This window comes from Canis lupus, chromosome 18 (assembly GCF_048164855.1).
Source record: "Canis lupus baileyi chromosome 18, mCanLup2.hap1, whole genome shotgun sequence".
Classification (NCBI taxonomy): domain Eukaryota; kingdom Metazoa; phylum Chordata; class Mammalia; order Carnivora; family Canidae; genus Canis; species Canis lupus.
In genome coordinates this window covers 29,909,258-29,929,309 of record NC_132855.1, presented here as the reverse complement: position 1 = coordinate 29,929,309, position 20,052 = coordinate 29,909,258, and the positions used below count along the sequence as shown (strand labels likewise).

The 20,052-nt window shown below is 33.5% G+C and overlaps 1 protein-coding gene across 3 annotated transcripts in view; it reads right to left on the bottom strand.

Annotated features, from left to right (window-relative positions):
* Positions 1–20,052, bottom strand: part of ANKMY2 (ankyrin repeat and MYND domain containing 2) — a 36,313-nt gene that overhangs the window by 14,537 nt on the left and 1,724 nt on the right. Inside the window, exons 1-4 of one of the 3 annotated variants that reach the window (XM_072783898.1) lie at positions 18,861–18,929; positions 16,228–16,292; positions 9,308–9,446; positions 7,337–7,435 (exon numbers count right to left, since the gene is read on the bottom strand). In XM_072783898.1, coding sequence (XP_072639999.1) covers positions 7,337–7,435; positions 9,308–9,446; positions 16,228–16,292; positions 18,861–18,915 — 358 coding nt within the window. In that variant the 5' untranslated portion in view covers positions 18,916–18,929. Of the gene's footprint in view, positions 1–7,336; positions 7,436–9,307; positions 9,447–16,227; positions 16,293–16,661; positions 16,706–18,860; positions 18,930–20,052 lie in introns of those variants that run through there. The other 2 variants (XM_072783899.1, XM_072783897.1) reach the window with 2 other exon arrangements.

The window sequence follows — 20,052 nt, the reverse complement described above, 5'->3', positions numbered from 1 at the left end:
ATACTTACAACATGGACCACAACCACAACCGAACCACAGCCGTATCACCAAATTAGAACACTGAAATTAAGTAGACCAATTACAAAATGTAAAGTTTTGTGGACTACAGAAAGATTCGAAAATTTAAAATAGACAAAAAAAAATTAAAATAAAATTAACAGACAAACTGAAAGAGGTAATCCAGGTTACTACTGAAGACTAGAATAGTAATGTTGAAGATGGAGTAGATGTAATATCTCAAAACAGAGAAAAATGAGGAAATGGAAATAAATTATTATGGAAGAGATGAGAGCTGTAGGGAGGATCCAGGAAATGTAAAGGTGAAAAATAATAGAAATCCCTGAGAGAAAAAGAGAAATGGATAGGGAATTAATAATTAAACAAATGATAGAAAAATATGTCCCTCATGTGAAGGGAAATTTTAGTGGTGATCACAATCTCGTTTTTGGTATTCAATGCTGTTCTTAAGTACCGAAACACCAGGTTGGTTTGTTTGTTCTTCCTTTTTGCCTTTCCTTTTTTTAAATTGATCAGAAAGCTCCAACATATGTATCTTGAGAAGTCAAACAGTAATAGCATACGTTAAAAATATGAGATGCTCTGTTAGGCAAACAATCATCTCCACCTCCATAATGTTCATAAAGGGAAAGACACTTAGAATCAAGCAAATCCCCTACTATAAGCAGGAAATGAACATGACAGCATCAAAATTAACACAGGTCCCTGTGTGTGGGAATTTGTAACTGTACAGGAAGGAACGAGAGATGAAGACAGACTACATTGTTTTCTTAAAACACAACCTATATCCAGCTTCCATTAGCAGATGTGTGATGCTATTTAATAATAATAATTTTAAAAAGCGTTCTAAAATCACTACTAAAAAGGGAGTGAAGGGATGGGGTAACTGGATGATGGGCATTAAGGAGGGCATGTATGTAACGAGCACCGGGTGTTACATATAACTGATGAATCACTGAACTCTACCTCTGAAACTAATAATATACTATATGTTACTTGAATTTAAATAAAATTAAATTCAATTAAAAAAATAAAATAGCTCCTACAAAAAATCAAAATCAATAGAGAAAGAGCTGAAAGTAAAGGAAATGGGGGGAAATATGGATTAAGCTTGTTGCTATATTTTCTTGTCAATCTCTCCACTAATATAGTCAGGAAAATCCCCATGAACAGTTGGCAATATTTGTACGTAAAAATACTGGCTATATAACAATGACACTATCATTGGACTAGAAGTCTCTTTTGTAAGAAGGACAACATAATATTACTTTATTTTTACTTAACTTCAGGGTTAATCTTTTTTACATTTTAGATAATGCTTAGATTATCTTAATATTTTATTTTAACTAATCTGCTAACAATTAATGTTATTAGAGTGATATATATTTAAAGTTCATAAACTTTAACTTAATTTACATTTGTGTTTATAATTGAAACAATTAAATATTTAGTTTTACTGGTGTTAAATTAAATTACTTAATTCTGAATAAATACAAATAAAATAGTACTATTATTACAGAAAATAAATGCTGGGCAGGACGGTGGGCGGTCAGTGTATCATCTGGGGCCAGTATTACCTTCTCTAGACTTGAGTCTTCCTGACTGAATGGGCTCACTGAGTTGGTCCTGGGCAGGATTAATGAGAACACGCACACACACAACTAAACACATCTTAGTAAAAATTTTTTTATTTTTTAGGATAAACTGAAATTGAAACACCCTTCCAGAATGAGAAATGGAAAGTTTACAAAGGAAAATAAATTCTCATTTCCAAACATTTACAAAAGCATGAAGTAACTTCTATATATGACTGAGGAACAGAACAGATACAAGGACCATGAAACTAGCCCTGGTACAGCTCCCATTCCAGAGAGAAAAGTAATTTCGGTTATGATAGGTTCCAAACCATATTCCAACCATATTCAATCTGAGAAGGTCCTGTAACCCAAACCTAAATGGGAACAGAGAGCTGAAGATGGTGGGGGAATGGAGCACACCAGCCGTTAGCAGCAGAGATGGTTAACCCGAATAATGGGTGGCAGCAACACGACTCAGAAATTATTGTGTTGATCGTGAGGATTAGTGAAAGAGAAGTAACTCATGGCGAATGACAGTCTAATAACATTTTGATACTAAAAATACTAAACTCTCTCAGCAAAGTCCACAGCTGGTAGCAGTGGTGGAAGAAGAAAGGAAAGGCGTGTTGTCTGACAAGGCAAAAACAGAAATTGTGGAGAAATACATGACTTAGGAGGATTTTCTCATGTTAGAACTGCTAAATAGGCAAATGCAGTGCCTTGGGGGTGGGCCATGGGGATAGTTTTGTTCTTGCTTTCAAGGAAGTGACAAATACGGGTTTAATTAGGAGTACTGTGAATAGGAGATAAGCATTAGTGGAATGGGAAAGCATTCTTGACCTTTCAAATTAATAAAAGAAGAAAAAGATGTACTCTGATATGACCAGGCCAGCCATGTTAAGGAAACACACACACACACTACACGCAAGCACAAGCAAAAAAAAATAAGGTAAAAGAGGAGGAATGCAATCAAGTTTATCAGTAATCCTATATACACATAAGCTAAATATCTGTTAAAAACCAGAGACTATCATTTTGGGTTAGAGAACAGAGCACACCTACACGGGTTTATAAACATAGGAGTATAGCAGTAGTTACCCTACTAAAATGAAATAATAAAGATTGAAAATAAAGAGATGGGCAAAGAGATTATTGATAAATGCAAAAACTCAAAAAGGAATCAAGAATGGCTACAACATGTAAATTGGTGCAGCCACTCTGGAATGGGTGAGCGGGCAGGGTAATTTGGGTGATGAGCACTTGATGGATGTTATTTGCAATTGATGAATTGCTAAATTCTATCCCTAAAGCAAGTAATACACTACATGTTATCGTGAATTTAAACAAAATCTAAAAAAGAGAGAGAGAAAAGAACAGTCTATCAGAAAAAGTAGAAATAAAAACTAAAACAAGACAAAGAGTGGCATTCAGCAATCTAAAAACAATAGCAATATCATAAAAAATAAAGAGCTAAAAATACTTCTATTAAAAATAGGAGAAAAAACCAGATATGCCAATTTTCACTATTATTTCTTCTTACTTGGAAGCCTGGAGCTAATTCAAATAGAAATAAACTCCAATTAAAAAATATATAAACAACAAAAAAAAGAAATTGAGATTCTAATAAAAATGACAAGAAAAAAACAGAAATCCATAGCTTTCTCCTTATTACCTGTAACCAGCTAGAAATGACAGTGTGGAAGTAGTGGGGGGAATTCTCCTTACAACATGAGCAATAACTATCAGCTATTTAGAAATAAACTTTAAAAGAATGTAGTTTTATTTAAAAGAAAGAACATATGTGAAGGGAATCTGATGAATATGACCAAAGGACCAAAAACAAGTAAAAGAAACAAACAAACAAAATATATGTATAGGTATACCATGCAATTGAATAGGATATCTTATCATAGAGTTGTCAATTCTCTGCCAATAATTACATAACCATTTAATGAAAGTCCAATAAGAACAAACAACAAAAACAAAAAAACAGGGGAAACAATGAAGGAGGAAAGTATTCAAAGAGAAATAACTGAAGGGAACATTTTAAAGTCAATGTGATCAAGGGGGATCCCTGGGTGGCTCAGCGGTTTAGTGCCTGCCTTTGGCCCAGGGTGCGATCCTGAAGTCCCGGGATCGAGTCCCGCATCAGGCTCCCTGCATGGAGCCTGCTTCTCCCTCTGCCTGTGTCTCTGCCTCTCTCTCATGGCTATCGTGAATAAATAAATAAAATCTTTAAAAAATAAAAATTAAAAAAAATAAAGTCAATGTGATCAGACAACGTGGTATTAATATAGAAAATGACAAGCAGCCCCATGGAAGAGAATATGGGATCCAGAAATAGATACCACATATAAGAGAATTTAACGAACCACAAAAGTGGTATTTCATTTTCAGTGGGAAAATGTTGAGTGGTTTCGTAAGTGGTACTTCACAATCAACTAAATATCCAGGGGGAAATGAACTTTAAAAAATTAAATCTTGAAAACACACATACACATAATCTGAAGGATATTTAGGAGAATACTTATCTAACCCATACTCAAAAACTCTTTTGTCAAGACAAGAAACATGGAAGCTATAAAAATGAACTATTTGAAACACATTTGATAAGAAGTTAGCATCCAGGGATCCCTGGCTGGCTCGGCAGTTGAGCATCTGCCTTCAGCTTAGGACATGATCCAAGAGTTCTGGGATCGAGTTCCGCATTGGGCTCCTGCATGGAGCCTGCTTCTCCTCCCTCTGCTTATGTCTCTGCCTCTCTCTGTCTCTCATGAATAAATAAATAAAATATTAAAAAAAAGAAAGCATCCATAATACACATAAAGCTCCTCAAAGCAATACGAAAAAAGACAACCCAAAGAAAAAATAAGTAATGAGTATGAGCAGCCACCCACAGAAAAGTACAGATGACCAACAACAAAAGCAGCTGAATTTCATGAATAATAAGGGGAAAGTACATTCACAATGTAGCATCTTTGCAGCTATTAGATTGGCAAAAATGAAAGAGTGAAAACACCCAGTTCTGATGAAGACATTAATAGGAATGTGAATTGCTATGTCCTCTTGGAAAGCAATAAAGACTTATACTAAAATTAAATATATTCAGACCCTGTGTTTGAGTCATTGTACTTCTGAGAATGTGTTGCATGTACTTCCGACAATGTGTTGCACATATTAAAGCATCACCATGTAAAAATGGAAGATCAAGGATCATTATTACTTTATTCATTGTGAAGTGATTTTTAAAAAATTGTCAGCTGGGCATCTGGCTCTTGATTTCGGCTTAGGTTGTGGTCTTGGGGTCATGGGATTGAGCCTTCCGTCCAGCTCTGTGCTCAGTGGCAAGTCTGCCTGTCCCTCTTCCTCTACTCCCCACTCACACATGCTTTCTCTCTCTCTTAAATAAATAAATATAATCTTAAAAAAATAACCTGTAAAATTTAGCGATAGGGGAGAGCTAAATGAACTCTGGGCACCTGTATCAGAGAATATTATGTAGCTGCTGGCATCACTGAATTGAGAGCTACAGAGATGATGAGAGGGACTTTCAAGGCATACTGGTCAGTGAAGGAAACAAGTTACAGGGAATATATTTGTATGATAAATCTTTAAAAGATAAAATTTTTTAAAAGATAAAAATCCTGCACATGTGTGCACATATTTATGTAAACCTTTCTGCTGGAGGGCAATAAAAGGGGACAATGACTTTTTAAAAAGAGTAACCATAATGGAAAATATGTCAATCAAAGAGTTTAATTTTTGTCCATGAAATTAATCTATACAGATTAAAATGGAATGAAAACATCATTCTTAGTTCTTTCATTTTAAGATGGGATTGTGGCCAATTTCTACCTTAGATTTTTATGGATATAGTAGTGTTAAGAAAAATAAAAGGAAAAGAGCATTGGATTTATTTTGGAAAAATAGGCTCCTCCATTTCTAGCCCTGTGATCTGAGGATAGTCAGCAAATCTCTGTCTGAGCTCTGTTTTGCTACATTGTGAAATAATGAAAACTTACAGAGTTAGGTAGAACTTTCTTTGATCTAATTGTTGAGCATCATGGCACAGGTCAGAAAATGGAGGTCTCTGGAGGGGAATGGATTTGCCTATGATCTTGTAATGATTTAGCAGCAGACATGAACTAAAATATGAGAATCAAGATTCCCAGATTAGTCTTATTTTCCTCTTGTACTGACACCCTCAAAATTAGCTTGGAGGTGAGTTAGGGACAACCAGAGCACCCTTAATTGTGGCAAATAAATATTATTCCTCTGAAGTTTGTACTGAAAAACTATACTCTTCTCAAATCCTCCTAAAATTGAGATAAAATAATATTTGCTCTGACAGAGGTGTCATACAGTGACTCAGTGACTATCTGACTTATACACTGGTAGCTACCATTAGCTACCATCTAGTAGTTTTCAAATAATTTAATAACAAAATTAAACAAAATATTTGGTTAATGCTTCCTATATCAGACTAATTCCCACTAGATCTCAACTTAAATGTAATTTCTCTCGAAACCCCCTTGGAATAGGATAAAAGATCCCTCTCTTTGGTCTATTTCTATGAAACTCTTAAGTTTTCCCTTGAAGTATATTTCTACAATGCTTGTCACTGCTGTTAGCCTCTAACTGCTATGAACACCACTGTAACCAAAGTACCTAAAGTGATGCTTGGTGTGTAGACTATGAACATTAAGTATTTGTTTAACAATTTATTAGTCTCACAAAAGCCCACTTGCTGCATTCTCAACAAATCAGATATTTATATATCTGCTTCTCCATTTATGGGCCATCGTCCTTAACTGCCAACTCAATGGGACCAAAATAACAATGATCAGATATTCATGCCACTTTCTTTAAACCTCTCATATTATGCCCAGTAAAAGGATTAATATACCAAGAAATACTAGGCACACACAATAAGTGTTTGCGCTTGATGAGGATGATAATGAAGTGGCTATATATTATTGTTAATGTTCCTTCCTATGAAAAAAATTGTACTGTTGAAATTTTTATTAGGAACAGTAATTGATGGCATCCATTCAGTGGTACCGGTAAAGCTCCTTAGGTCAGCATCTCATTTAATCTTTTCAATAACCATGAACCAAGATACGATGAGGAAAGTTAAGTTTAGAATAATTAAGTAACCTGCTACTGAGTGACATAACTGGAATTTCAATTGAGGATTATTGACTTCACAGTTCATGTTCTTGACTTTAGATTAAACTACTTCCCTTAAAGAAATAAAAGAAATAAAAGAAATAAAAGATACTCATTCAAAGCATTTAACTACAACTAAAATGGTCCCATTATTCTTTGTATTTCATGAAGTAGAAATTCAAAATAGCTTTCTCATTTTCTCCAAAGTGTCACTGGATAGTTTACTAAGTTAGATAAACCCTAGTAAACTGTAAACATTTTTCTTTTTAAAAAATAAACAGGGCAGCCCTGGTGGCTCAGTGGTTTAGCGCCACCTTCAGCCCAGGGTGTGATCCTGGAGACCTGGGATCGAGTCCCACATAGGGCTCTGGGCATGGAGCCTGCTTCTCTCTCTGCCTGTGTCTCTGCCTGTGTCTCTGCCTCTATCTGTCTCTGTCTCTCGTGAAATAAATAAATAAATAAACAAACAAACAAACAAACAAACATGACAGCATTTGCACTTTGAGAAGCAAAATGATATTTTTTCATGGAGGACACTTTGGATACAACTTAAAATTGCCATAAAAACTCACCCACAAAGGCTGCCATCTGAGCTGCTGTTCTTCCTACAGAGTTTACAACATCTGTCTCAGCACCAGCTTCCAACATTACCCACGTGATGTCTTTGTTACCTGACGTTAAAAAGGAACATATCAGTTAATATTAAGGAATGGATAATTCAAATACCCTCTTCTAATTTACCTGTACCTTTTTCTCCATTTAGTTTTAGGTTTCTATCTTGTGAATATTTTCATTTTTTAAAACATCATAACTACAATAGAGGAAAATAATATAAAAATTCTCATAAAAATTAACCTAATTTTTTATAAAGCCTCTTCAGGCAATACAAAAATAGGATAGAATTATCACTTTCTGTTAACAAAAAAATATATATGTTTCTTAAATATAATGCTTAGTGTAAAGTCAAAACAAAAAGTATCAACAATAAAGAGAGATAAAATGAAGTCTCAACTTAGTATCTACTAACCCATCCCAACCCTCATACCCACAGGCCCTGGAATAATGATTTAACAGGTGATGGTCTATTTTTCTATATTCTTTTATCTCTAAACATCCATTTGCCTTTATTCTATTTGCATTCTATTACTAATGTAATCATTACAGATATTTTGCTATTATAAACTATACTCAGTGGCCAGCATTTTCCATTAATTCTTGCAAGTTCAAACTATGATTTCCTTAGGAACAGTTCCTAGAAAACACTGCAGAATCAAAGTTATGCATATTTTAAATGCATTTTGCTAGGCTGACTTCCAGTAAGGTTGGGCAAATGTGCATATCCCAAAATGGTACAGAGAAGTCCCTATGCCAGTGCTGGATATTATCACTCTTTCTTAATCTCTGCCAATACAGTAAGTGACAAACGACCATTTATTCTTCTAATTTGCATTACTTTGCTTATTAGTGAAAATGTCTTATATGCTTATTAGCCAGTTGTATTTCTTTTGCTCTCTACTCAACTTTTGGTCCAATTTTCTATTGCAGGACTTGTTTCTATATGATTTATGAGAACTCCTAATATATACTGATATAACCCCGTAAGACATGAAATAAATATTTTCCTTAGTTTTTCACTTGTATTTTACTCTATATATGGCATATTCTATATTTGGAAATGTTAAAATTATATATAATCAAATTGGTCAATGTTGTTCTTTTTTTTTTTTTTTTAAAGATTTGTATTTATTTATTTAAGAGAGCATGAGAGAGAGCACAAGCAGGAGGAAGGGCAGAGGGAGAAGCAGACTCCTCGCTGAGGAAGGAGCTTAATGTGGAACTAGATCACAGGACCCCAGGGATCATGACCTGAGCCGAAGGCAGATGCTTAACAGACTGAGCCACCGAGGCACTCAATTTTGTCCTTTTTGAATTATATATTTATATATCATACTCAGAAATGCTTTCCTGTTCCAGGCTTATAAAAATACACATTACTGTTTTTAAAGTGTGAGAATATTCTATTACATCTTAATTTTCTTTAAAAAATGTACAATTACAGATTAACTCCACTTAATTTTAAATATTTCCCAGTTGTCTTTATTCAAAATCATAAGCAACAAGAGTGAGTTTCTGATTAGATCAGCATAATTTAGTACATAAATCTAAGTGAAGCAAAGAGGTCTATCATAGCAGCTATTTTCTTAAGAGAACAACAAAGAAGTTTTCAAATTACTTCAAAATACAAAGATACAGAGCATCGATATAACTAACCTGAAAGAATAATGATCCAACTCCTTAACTCTACACAAAATAAATTGTCAATACAATCAGGTAATTTAAATACATAAAGAAATATAACACCAAATTAACTATATAACATATTTCACACATTATAACTTTTCAAAAACCAATTCCTACCTTTTCTATAAGAACTGATCTTAAAATTACTAAATAAACATTTACTTTAAAAGTATTCATGTACTTAAAACAAATTAGAATGGGTGACTAAAATTAATATATCAGAATAAATGTTAAAACTTCACCAGAAAGTGCAGCAAACATGAGGGCTGTGTATCCATGTTCGTGTTGATGACAATTTACATCAGCTCCATGTCGTAAAAGTAATTTGCACATATCAAGTTTTCCTTTATATGCAGCATGCATTAGAGGGGTCATTCCATTCTTTAACAGAAAGGAAAAAAAGTATTAATTTTACTTATTCACCTCTTCCCCTATAAACAGCTCCTGCAATTAAATTAAAAACATAAAAAGAATATGAATTAATAAATTCATCTTTATAATCTGTTAAGTACTTTTATATTGATTCCTCACTTGGATCTTCCATAAACTGCTGAGGAAAATCAATGGTTTTGTTACTGATTTTTTTTCATGGGTTAGCAAACAGATTTAGAGACTTGCTCAACCTCACATAACCAGTAAAATGGCCAGGCAGGCACCAAATCTAGATCATCAGGGCTCTCATCTCTATCACATATATTTAGTTCCTGGGAAAACAGATGAACCAACAGATACAAATACATAATTTTTTTTTTTAAAAACCCTCAAAACAATTAGAATGCCTATCAAAGAGAAAGTTGAATGAAGCATGTTATATCCACAACATGGAATACTGTGAAGCTATTGACTGAATGCATCTGTCTCTATTGAACTGGGAAAATTTCCATAAATTACTATTGCCAATGAGAAAAACAAGACGCAGGAAATGTATATTAAATTAATGTACATTAAATTAAATTAAAACAATGATCCCCAAACCACATATATATTTTAATTATATATATGATTTGGTCATACATGTGATTATATAAATATGAGAAATGGTGGTATTTACACTACCTTGTTTAGTCTTCATATGTTTTGTGCATATACAGTGTAACATCCAACCTTATTTGTTCTGGGTATCTGACACTATTTGGTAGATAAATGAACAAGCTGTTCTCTATAAGTGAATTTCCAAAGTAAACCAGGATAAACTATATAAATGCTACAATCTCAAAGCTGTTTTTCATTAAAAAAAAAAAAAAACACACTCCAAAACATAGAATCTCTTGCTGTAGTAAGTCTCTGAATGTTAAAATACTTTGAATTATTCTTTATGATTCCACACTATTATTATGAACATAAGCCATCAATATTCTTGAAGGACTACTAATGTGAGAATTATAGAAAGGCTGGAACCTTTCAAGTGGCTCTCCAGGAGATATCTCAGTAGTAGTCAATGTTTCTTAAGAGTAATAAAACATTAATAAGATTATAATGTTAAGACTCCCTTTACACAAGTATATACAAGGATGAGGTATTTCAAGGTTAAGAGTGGCTTGGGTGGATATAGGTAATCAGGATCTTACTACAGAGGCAGCTTTGAGGAAGTGGGAATGAACTCTATGGTTATTACCTTTTGAATAAGGCAAAAATGTATTCAGAACAGGACTAGGGTGGTAGCCCCTGAAGGATGCGATAATCTGAATGTTAGAAGCTAGCATGCAGCATGGGTGGGGGGAGTGGGAAGGAAGGACACGGTACAGGCAGGTGGGCAGTTAATCACACAGCAATTTCATCCTACAAGGAAAGGTTATCTAGTTCTGAGTGAATAGCCTGACACTGTAGTACTGCCATATGTGTGTGTGTGTGTGTGTGTCTGTATGTATGTATGTGTGTGTATATATATATATATATATACATACACACACACACATATAAATCTAAAGCAGCTTTCAACACAATGTGAAAAGATGCTTAAGAATTAAGATGTGCAAAATTTTTGGATGTTACATTGCAAAGTGTCCTCATTTATTTATGTCTGCTTGTGTTTTAACTGTCCTCTGTATTGATCGCTTCTGTCCATTTACCTGTCTGCCTCCCTGCTTCCTGATACTGTTTCCTCTTTTTTTTTTCTTAATTTTCTTTCTTTCTTTCTCTTTTTCTTTCTTATTTACCAGCAATCTTAACAGGGATTGATTTTTAGAGCCAATCCATGAGAGATTTTTAAAGAGGCAATGAGTAAACCCAATCAAATCATTTGTATAATCTCCGAACTGGTTATTTCGGTCATGTCTATAACACAGTGTATGTTTTCTCATATCAAATTTCAGTGCTGAGTTGGTTGATCCTGGGTAATAGAAGCCAAACATGTGTTAAGTGATAGTTTACACTAAGCTTTTCTTTTCTTTACTGAGGTACAAATACATACAACATTGTATTAGTTTCAGGTATACAACATAATGATTTGATATTTGTATATATTATAAAATGTATATAAACTTTTCAAGTAAGTGGGTATCACATATACTTTCCTATTTCTTAGTTTAATAGGTTATAAGAACAAAAAAAATTACACATTTTGAATTCAATGATTACTATGCACTATCTTACTTATAATACTGTTTGTTATTTGTGGAAGCATTTCAATGGGCAAAGAAAAAAGGAAGTAACATTAACAAATTTTGATGTTCTACACAGATATAAAGCTACCATCCTATAAATTATCTAGTCTTTCTAGTATTTTTATATTTTTCCAGTATAAATATACCAAGAGAAGGAACTGCATAATTTAAAAAGCTGTCAATCTATTAGACATAGAATATTCCCATGTTTAAAAGAAATTAAATTGAAAATGTCATATTCTAGTTATAAAAACAGACTAAGTTAGTATCAGTTAGAAAAATAAAATACCTAATGTCCATCCCTGTTCAAATTAGGAAGGCAGAAAGAAAATGTTTCATAAGATATTATCATAGTGTTATATATAATTCATCAGTTATAAGGGTTTTATTTTCATATTTTAATATCTTATTATTTAATATCTTTAATATCTGAAATTGAGTTGTACTTTATAAACACTGGAATCTTACATATTATCACCAATCTCCACCCCCTTCACTTTTTAATATCTCTGAAATCTGGATGAGTCTTAAAACCTATGGCATCTTAGATTCAATGAAACACCAAGACTAAAAATCCTCGCTTCCTTGTCATTTCCCAAAGGCAACTTTGGAAGAAGTCTGCTTCACTGAACTATATGAAAAGCAAGCAGTTACAATTCCTTTGATATTAATGACCCTAAAAAGAATTGAAGCTTCTCTCCTATAATTCTTGTATCAAAGAATTTATCAATATTAGCCAATTACGTTACAATTCTCTATCGTTACCTAAAGCATTCATTCAGTAAACATTTATTGAGTGCCTAATATAAGTCAGACATTGGTGGGTAGCAATGAACTGATTCCATGCCCCTCCAGTCTAAGTCCCTGACATTTAAATTTCCATTGAAGTTACAAGGCAGGCAGTAATACAAGTGCTATAGAGAAAGAAAGTCGAGTAAAAGGAAAATAGAATGCCAGAGAGTAAAAGGAGATTATCATTTTTAAAATGACAGTTAAGAAATGTCTCTCTGGGCAGGTGGCATTTGAACAAATCCTTTCCCGAAAGGAGCAAAGACACAGAGGATTTAAATCACTAGTGGAAGAATGCCCCAGGTAAACAGAATACAGGTAGGAGACTCTCGGGGAGAGGAGTACTGCCTTTGAGAAACATCAAGGAGGCTAAATCTGTCCCCAGTTTACTCAAAGCATCTCCAGGAATCTCCTTGTCTTGATCCTCATTCTTCTAAGGTTTTAACATTCAATATAGAGTGTGTCTAATGTTTTAACATTAAGTATGCTATTGTTTGTGGAAGGTTTCCACAAACCTTTATCTTTTATCAAGTTATAAACACACACACACACACACACACACACACACACACACACCTATTCAATCCTAATCTGTTAAGTGCTTTTACCATCAATGGATGTTAAATTTTATCATCTGTTGAGATGATCATATTTGCTTCTCTTTTATTCTGTAATATAATGGATTACATTGAAAGATTTTCTAAAACTGAACCATCCTATCATTTCTGAAGAAACCTTACTTGGTTATTATATCTAATTCTTCTTTTTTTTTTTTGTGGTAAAGTTTTTTGGTAATTATTCTTTTCACACCTACTGGATCAATTTGGTAGTATCTTAGTATTTTTATGACTGAGTTATAAACTGAATTGGGGGTTTTCTCCAGCTTTTTCCTATTTTAGCATTAGTGTTGTGCTACTTTTATTAAATGAGTTGGGTAACTTCTTTTTATGACCTAACAGTACACTTTGTGTAAAATGAGAAGTCCTTGAAGGTTTTGTAGAGCTAACTCAGGTTTGCAGCTTTAGAAAGTGGTTAGCATTTAAATACATTTATACAAATTTTCCTTAGTTATTCCAGTTTTTCTGCTTCTATATGAGGTGAATATATTCATTTTTATTTTTCTATGAAGCCACTTTTATACGAGTTTTCATATGTCCTGGCTTAAACAAAAAACTTACAAAAATTTCCTTTATAACTACAGTCATGATCTTAGTTTCTTGGTGTTTATTTCACTATTTTCTTTCTTAGACTTTCCAAACTGTGTCTAATATTTTGGTCTTTAGGTTGATAACTTTGTTTTTTCTTTTCTTTTTAAACAGGTTTATTGAGCTATATAACTCACATACCATACAATTCACCCATTTAATACATACAATTAAATGGTTCTCAATATATTTGCAGAAGTTATACAAGTATCATCACAATCAATTTTAGAATATTTTTATTAACCCCACAAGAAACCACATACCATTATCAGTCATTCTTATGTACCACACCCCCACCCCAAGCCCCTGCCCTCTATCCCAGTCCTAGGCAAAACACTAGTCTAATTTCTGTACCTATAGACTTGCCTATTTTGGACATCTCCTATAAATGGAATCATATAATATTTAGTCTTTAGTGACTGGCTTCTTTCACTCGGCAAATGTTCTCAAGGTTTGTCCATGTTATGGCACTTACCAGGACTTCATTCCTTTTTATGAATAAATATTCCATTGTATGGATATATGACATTTTGTTTATCCACTGGTCAGTTAAGGGACATTTGGGTTGTTTCCAGCTTTGGCTATTAAGGATAATGCCGCTATAAACATTTATAAGCAAGCTTTTGTGTTGACATATGCTTTATTTTTCCTAAGTATATCCCTAGGATTGCTCGGTCATATAGAAACTCTATATTTAATCAGTGGAGGAATTGCCACCTGTTTCCGGAGTGGCTGCACCATTCACCCCCCAACAATTAATGAGGGCTCCAATTTCTCCACCTCTTCACCAGTACTTGTTATTATCTTTTTTATTATAGTTACCTCAGTGGGTGTGAATTGATGGTATCTCACTGCAGTTTTGATAGCAGCTAATACTGAGCATTTTTTTCATTTGCATTTTTATTATAGCCATCACAAAGGGTGTGAACTGGTATCTCACTGCAGTTCCTTGGCAGCTAATATTAAGCATTTTTTCATGTGCCCATTGGTTATCTGAGTATCTTTTTGGAGCAATATCTATTCAGATCCCTTGCCCATTCTTTAATAGGATTATTTGTCTCTTTTTATTGAGTTGCAGAAGTTTGTAATAATTTATAACCTATAGTTATAAGTCCTTTATCAGAAATGATTTATGAAACCATTCTATGGGTTATCTTTTCACTTTTTTAATGATATACCTTGAAGCACAAAAATTTTTATTTTATTTTATTCTTTTGTTGCTTGTGCCTGATGGCTTTTTAAACTGTTTATTTCTATTTTAGTTCACTGGTTCACTTTCTCTATTCTTCGAGTATAGCCTAATTCTTTTTTAAAATTCCAAGGTAAAAGCTGAGAACACATAGATTGAAAGTACAATAATAAATGCTGAAAAATTTCCTCTGAATATCACTCTGGCCACATAGCACAGCTTTTGATAAATACTAGATTTTGATGAATGTTGTATTTTCAGTGTTAAATAGTAGACAATTTCTACTTCTATTCCTTCTTTTACACAAGAATTATCTAGAATTAAAATAAAACTTTCAGGTTGTTTTATTATTTGGATCATATTTTTGTTTATTTTCAATGTATTCTGTATTAGTCGAACTTTGAAATTAGCTAGTTTCCTTTATAAAACAGTAAATAATACATAGACTAATTTTTATCAATGTTCCATGTAAAAGAAAATGTACTATTTTTTTTCCATCTTACATACAGTGCATTGACTATCAATTAGCTATCCAAATTTTCTGCTTCTTATATTACTTTTTTGTTACTTAATCTGGTGGTTTCTCAAAGGTGTTATTGTGGCCTTACAAATTTCTTGTTTGAATTCTTTTTCTTTATGAATCTCAAAGCTTATGAACTTATAAGTGAAGGTTTACACCTACTATATTCTTGGTGGGTTACTGATTATTAAATTAATCTAGGAGAAAGGCATTTTATCTTTTTAAAAAATTTTTAAAATTTTTTGCTTTAAACTTTATTTTGTCTGACATTAATTTTGGTACTCATTTTTGGGTAAAAGGTCAATAAAACTCCTTCCTCTTTCTGCACGAGCAACTGACATTCAGTTAACTTTCTAGTACTAGAGCCACACTGTATCATAAAGTAGCTACTAGTTACACATGGCTAATGGCTGATATTGGACAGCTCAGAAAAGACATCACCATCATCACAGAAAGTTATTTTGAAGAGCAGTTGTTCTAGAAAGTTGGGTTTAGGTTTGGTTAGCTTTCCCTAGAAGTAGAATCACTTTATCAAAAGTATGCACATTTAAAAATGACACAATTCCAAAATTTTCTCCAAAATGTGATGCCAATCTACACCTAATCCATTAGTATATAGAAGTCCAATATTTCCCACACTTTACAGAAATGATGATTTAGTTTAATTTGTTCTTATTTGATTAATAAAATTAAACATGTTCTTACATACTTTTTTGTCTTTTGTAAACTGCTTACATTTCGTTTAGAGATGAGTATAACTTGAGCACAAATGCTAGAAAACAACTCTTACCATTGCATTTTATATATTATCAATTCTTATAAAAATAAGCATTTTATTCAGCTTTTTAAATTTTACCTCATCCAAACAGTTGACACGAACATTCTTGCTGGCTAATAATGTTCCAGCTTCTTGGACAGTACCTTTAAAAAAGAAAGAAAAGGAAAAAAAAAGGAAGAAAAGAAAGAAATACAAAATTAGTTATTTATCATTACAACAGAAAAAAAACTAACATCATGGAAACAAATTTTAAAGGGTTATATGTAAAACTAAAACTAGTCTGGTTAGCTTGTTAGGAAATAAAGCATCAACATGTAGTATTTTTTCCACAATGTAATTATCCAGAAGAATTGATTTACAGAAGCCAAAATAGCTCCATCTTGTTTTTACTTCCAATGACCTTAAAGTATATTAAATTGGCCATATTTTCCCTTTGGCAGTGATACAATAACCACAAAGCATAAATAAGACTCCTAATACTGAAATCTTAAAGAGCATGTAGTCCAACCCACCATCTGAAGCTTAAATTCCAGTCAATGTAATAACTGGAGTTCAAAATGTAGTCAGTATTTATATGCCCTGTCATCACGAGGCCCTGTGAATTGATAAGAGCATTCTTATAATAGAATTCTTGGTTTAGAAATGCTTAGGTAAACATTTCTTTAAAGCCTGCTTCCATATAAAAGTGCCTTATGGTCAGCACTCAGACTGTCATACTGAACGTCCTCTAACATAAACCTGAAGGTTAGTCCTTTGTAAATTTGGAAATACACTGTAATTGGGCTGCACCTGTCAGGTTTTTCCAGTCTTCTGTAAGGCATACTGACATAAGCAAGTAGTTAAAGAGAGAATGTTGCTATTATCATTAATAACAGTCAGCCCACTCATTCTGCCAAAAAATTTCTGGTTTGACAGGGAAGGGAACAATGAAATTGAATGTTCTCAGAAAGAAAGGATGAGATAAGCCTCTCCTCCAAAAGGACATAAAAGAAAAGGAGCATCCCACAACTAGGAGTTATTTCTCTCTATAAACTGAAAATTACAGTTGCAGAATGTGCTAAATTCTGCTAGTTGCCCAGAGTTAAATGTGGAATGCAGAATAAAGATTAGCATGCTTCTCTCTCCCTGACCTGCTCCTTAGGCATCTGGTTGCCTCATACCAAGAGGGAAAAGACAGAGAAATGTCTCCCAGATTGACAGAGAAATAGCTCTGCTGGGAAAATGTGTCAAGTGAATGATTTACAAGTCCCTGGGTCATGACAGCAGCTATCTTGTAAATAGTGCATTTTTCTGACAGTGTACTCCATCTGAGGGCAGGTAATATCACTGGCTATAGCTCTGAAGGGCTACAGAGTAAGTGAGTAAAGCCCTCAAGCATGTAAGCAAGTTCTCTATGGAACATTATCCACACCTGGCCTTCTCATCAGAGACTTTCTCCTCCACCTTTAGAAAGGAATTATAACAGAACAAAAACTCCAGCGCCCCAATTTCACTTCAGGAAGATACTTTGGCTGATATCCATTATTCAGTGAGAAATAATTGAAGTTATTTTTCCACCTAGTCAGGTGTTCACTCAGTAAAGGGACAATACTATAGGGACTGTGAGCATGTCAAAGCATGCCACATGTTAGGGGGAGGATAGGGATTCCGATTATAAACATTTGGCTCACGTGAGAGAACAGGTCAATGATTCTATGAAATGTTTATCCCAATGGCCAACAATCTAAGTTAAATCTGTCTTGTTAGGGAGTAATTTAAAATAAATAAGTAAAGATGAGGCGTGTATACATATACCACTGAATACCAGTTAGCCTTTTGAAATGCAGGGACCAGGATGGAGTTTTTTTTCTCCAACTGTTTGGGCTTCCAGATTTTGGAAAACAGATGAGCAAATGAGGAAAATGTGTAATGAATTCTAATTTTATTTTCCTAATATAATGACTTTGGTAGAAAACTATAGGTCTAAATACACTAATATGCACCATCTATCATACTTTAATTATACCTAAACATAGTTGGTGAAATAAACCTTATTGTCCAAGTCTACTTCATAAATCCTTTTATGTAAATAATGAAAAAAAGTAGTAAATTTATTTTCTCATTTAGTCAACAATCTCAGAGATTTCAGGTACTAAACAAGTAATGGAAGATTTTCTGATTTATGCCCTTAAGGAAAGTTTAATGTATTTTGAAATAGTGCTTCTTCAGTGCTTAACAAAAACTATATCAGAATTTAGAAGAATGGGTCAATGTACACATAACATAAACTCATCAGCTGTGCTTCAGTGATCCTAATTTTCTCTTCTTAAATGTAAAATGGATGCCATCATTAACTATGATATGAATGGTATATATGAAAGAGCTTCTGTTTTATCTGGAACTTCTTGGCATTCCAACAAATAGATAATCTATAAACTACCTAGCATTTGATTTGAAGAAGAAAGTGTTCTGAAAGTGTCTAGAAGCAATGTGCTGTATTCTCTGGATTGTAAGTCTCACTCACAGTCAGCTTAACTTCTGAAGGGCAGTAACTGGCAGAAAAGAGATACTCAATAATTTGCTGAGTTTATTTTGGATTGGCCAAAATGACAGGTCACACTTGGCTGAAAATTTATTGTTAGTTCCAACTACTAGTGCTGACTAATCTAGCACTTCTCAAAGTTAAGAATGTAACCAAGGGAAAAAAAAAAGAATTAAAAACTTCTACCCACCCACTTTAAAAAGTTTCTTATGCGTATTAATACAAGCTTTGCTTATGATCTTCATTCAACTGCAAAAAAATTTACAAATTAAACGCACACAAAACTATAAAATCAGTAACAGTTAAAATTAAATTAATTTAAAAACTAGTTAATTTTAAATTATTTTAAAATATTTTATTTTAAATAATAAGTTAAAAAAAATAATAAGTTAGATTAATTAATACAGATGATACTGCGTTGCTGAAATTAAATTGCCTCTAGAAGTGAATATGGAATGGGCTGCTATGGTTCTGGTTTCAGTTTTAGTTTAGTTTGTTTTCAAGTCCAGTGCATTTCTAGGACCACAGGCCAAATGATATCTCTGCTTTGCCACTTATTTTCAGTGTGACACCGGACAAATTATCTAACTTTTCAGTTCCTCCGTTTCTATGACTATAAAGTGGAGATCACTGTACATACCATAAAAACAGATAACACAAACAGCATTTTAAATGCTTTACAGGCACTAACTCATTTGATCCTCCCAACAAGAGTGTGAGGTAGGTACCATGGAGAAACGGAAGCTCAGTAAGAGTAAGTTGCCCAAGGCCACGTGACCAGCAAATGATTGAGATAGGATTCCAAATCAGATCTGCATGGTGAACCACCACCCCATGTGGTCTCAGCATGCTGTTGCTTAAAAATAATTCCTAGGGCATCAAAATCAAATATATCAAGAGATGTAAAGTGCTAAGTATTATGATGTAAAGTGCTATGTATTATGTCTGGCTCATATTCAATATTCAATAAAGGTAGATTATAATTGTTATTTTCTCATATCTCCCATTATTTTTCTTTGAGAGTACAGTGATGTCCCATGGACCTTCACCTGAAAAGAATGTATCACCGACTAAGTCCAGTCTCATTTCTTCATGGCTTGGGCCAATGAAATCGGTGAACCATACTGTGTCTGTGCACAAATGCAACGTGATGTACACTGTGGATCCAGAAACAGCAGCAGTAACCAGACTAAACTTTACATTAATTCTCGTTTATACCATCTTCAAAATAAAGACTGGTGTACACCCCCCCCCCCCAAAAAAAAACCACAAAAGCATCCAAGGCTTCCCTTTCCACTTTATAAAACTGCTCACTTGTTCATACTTTGACAAACCGATAGCTCTGTACTGTTTAAAAGCAGAACGTGCATCTCTGGTGGATT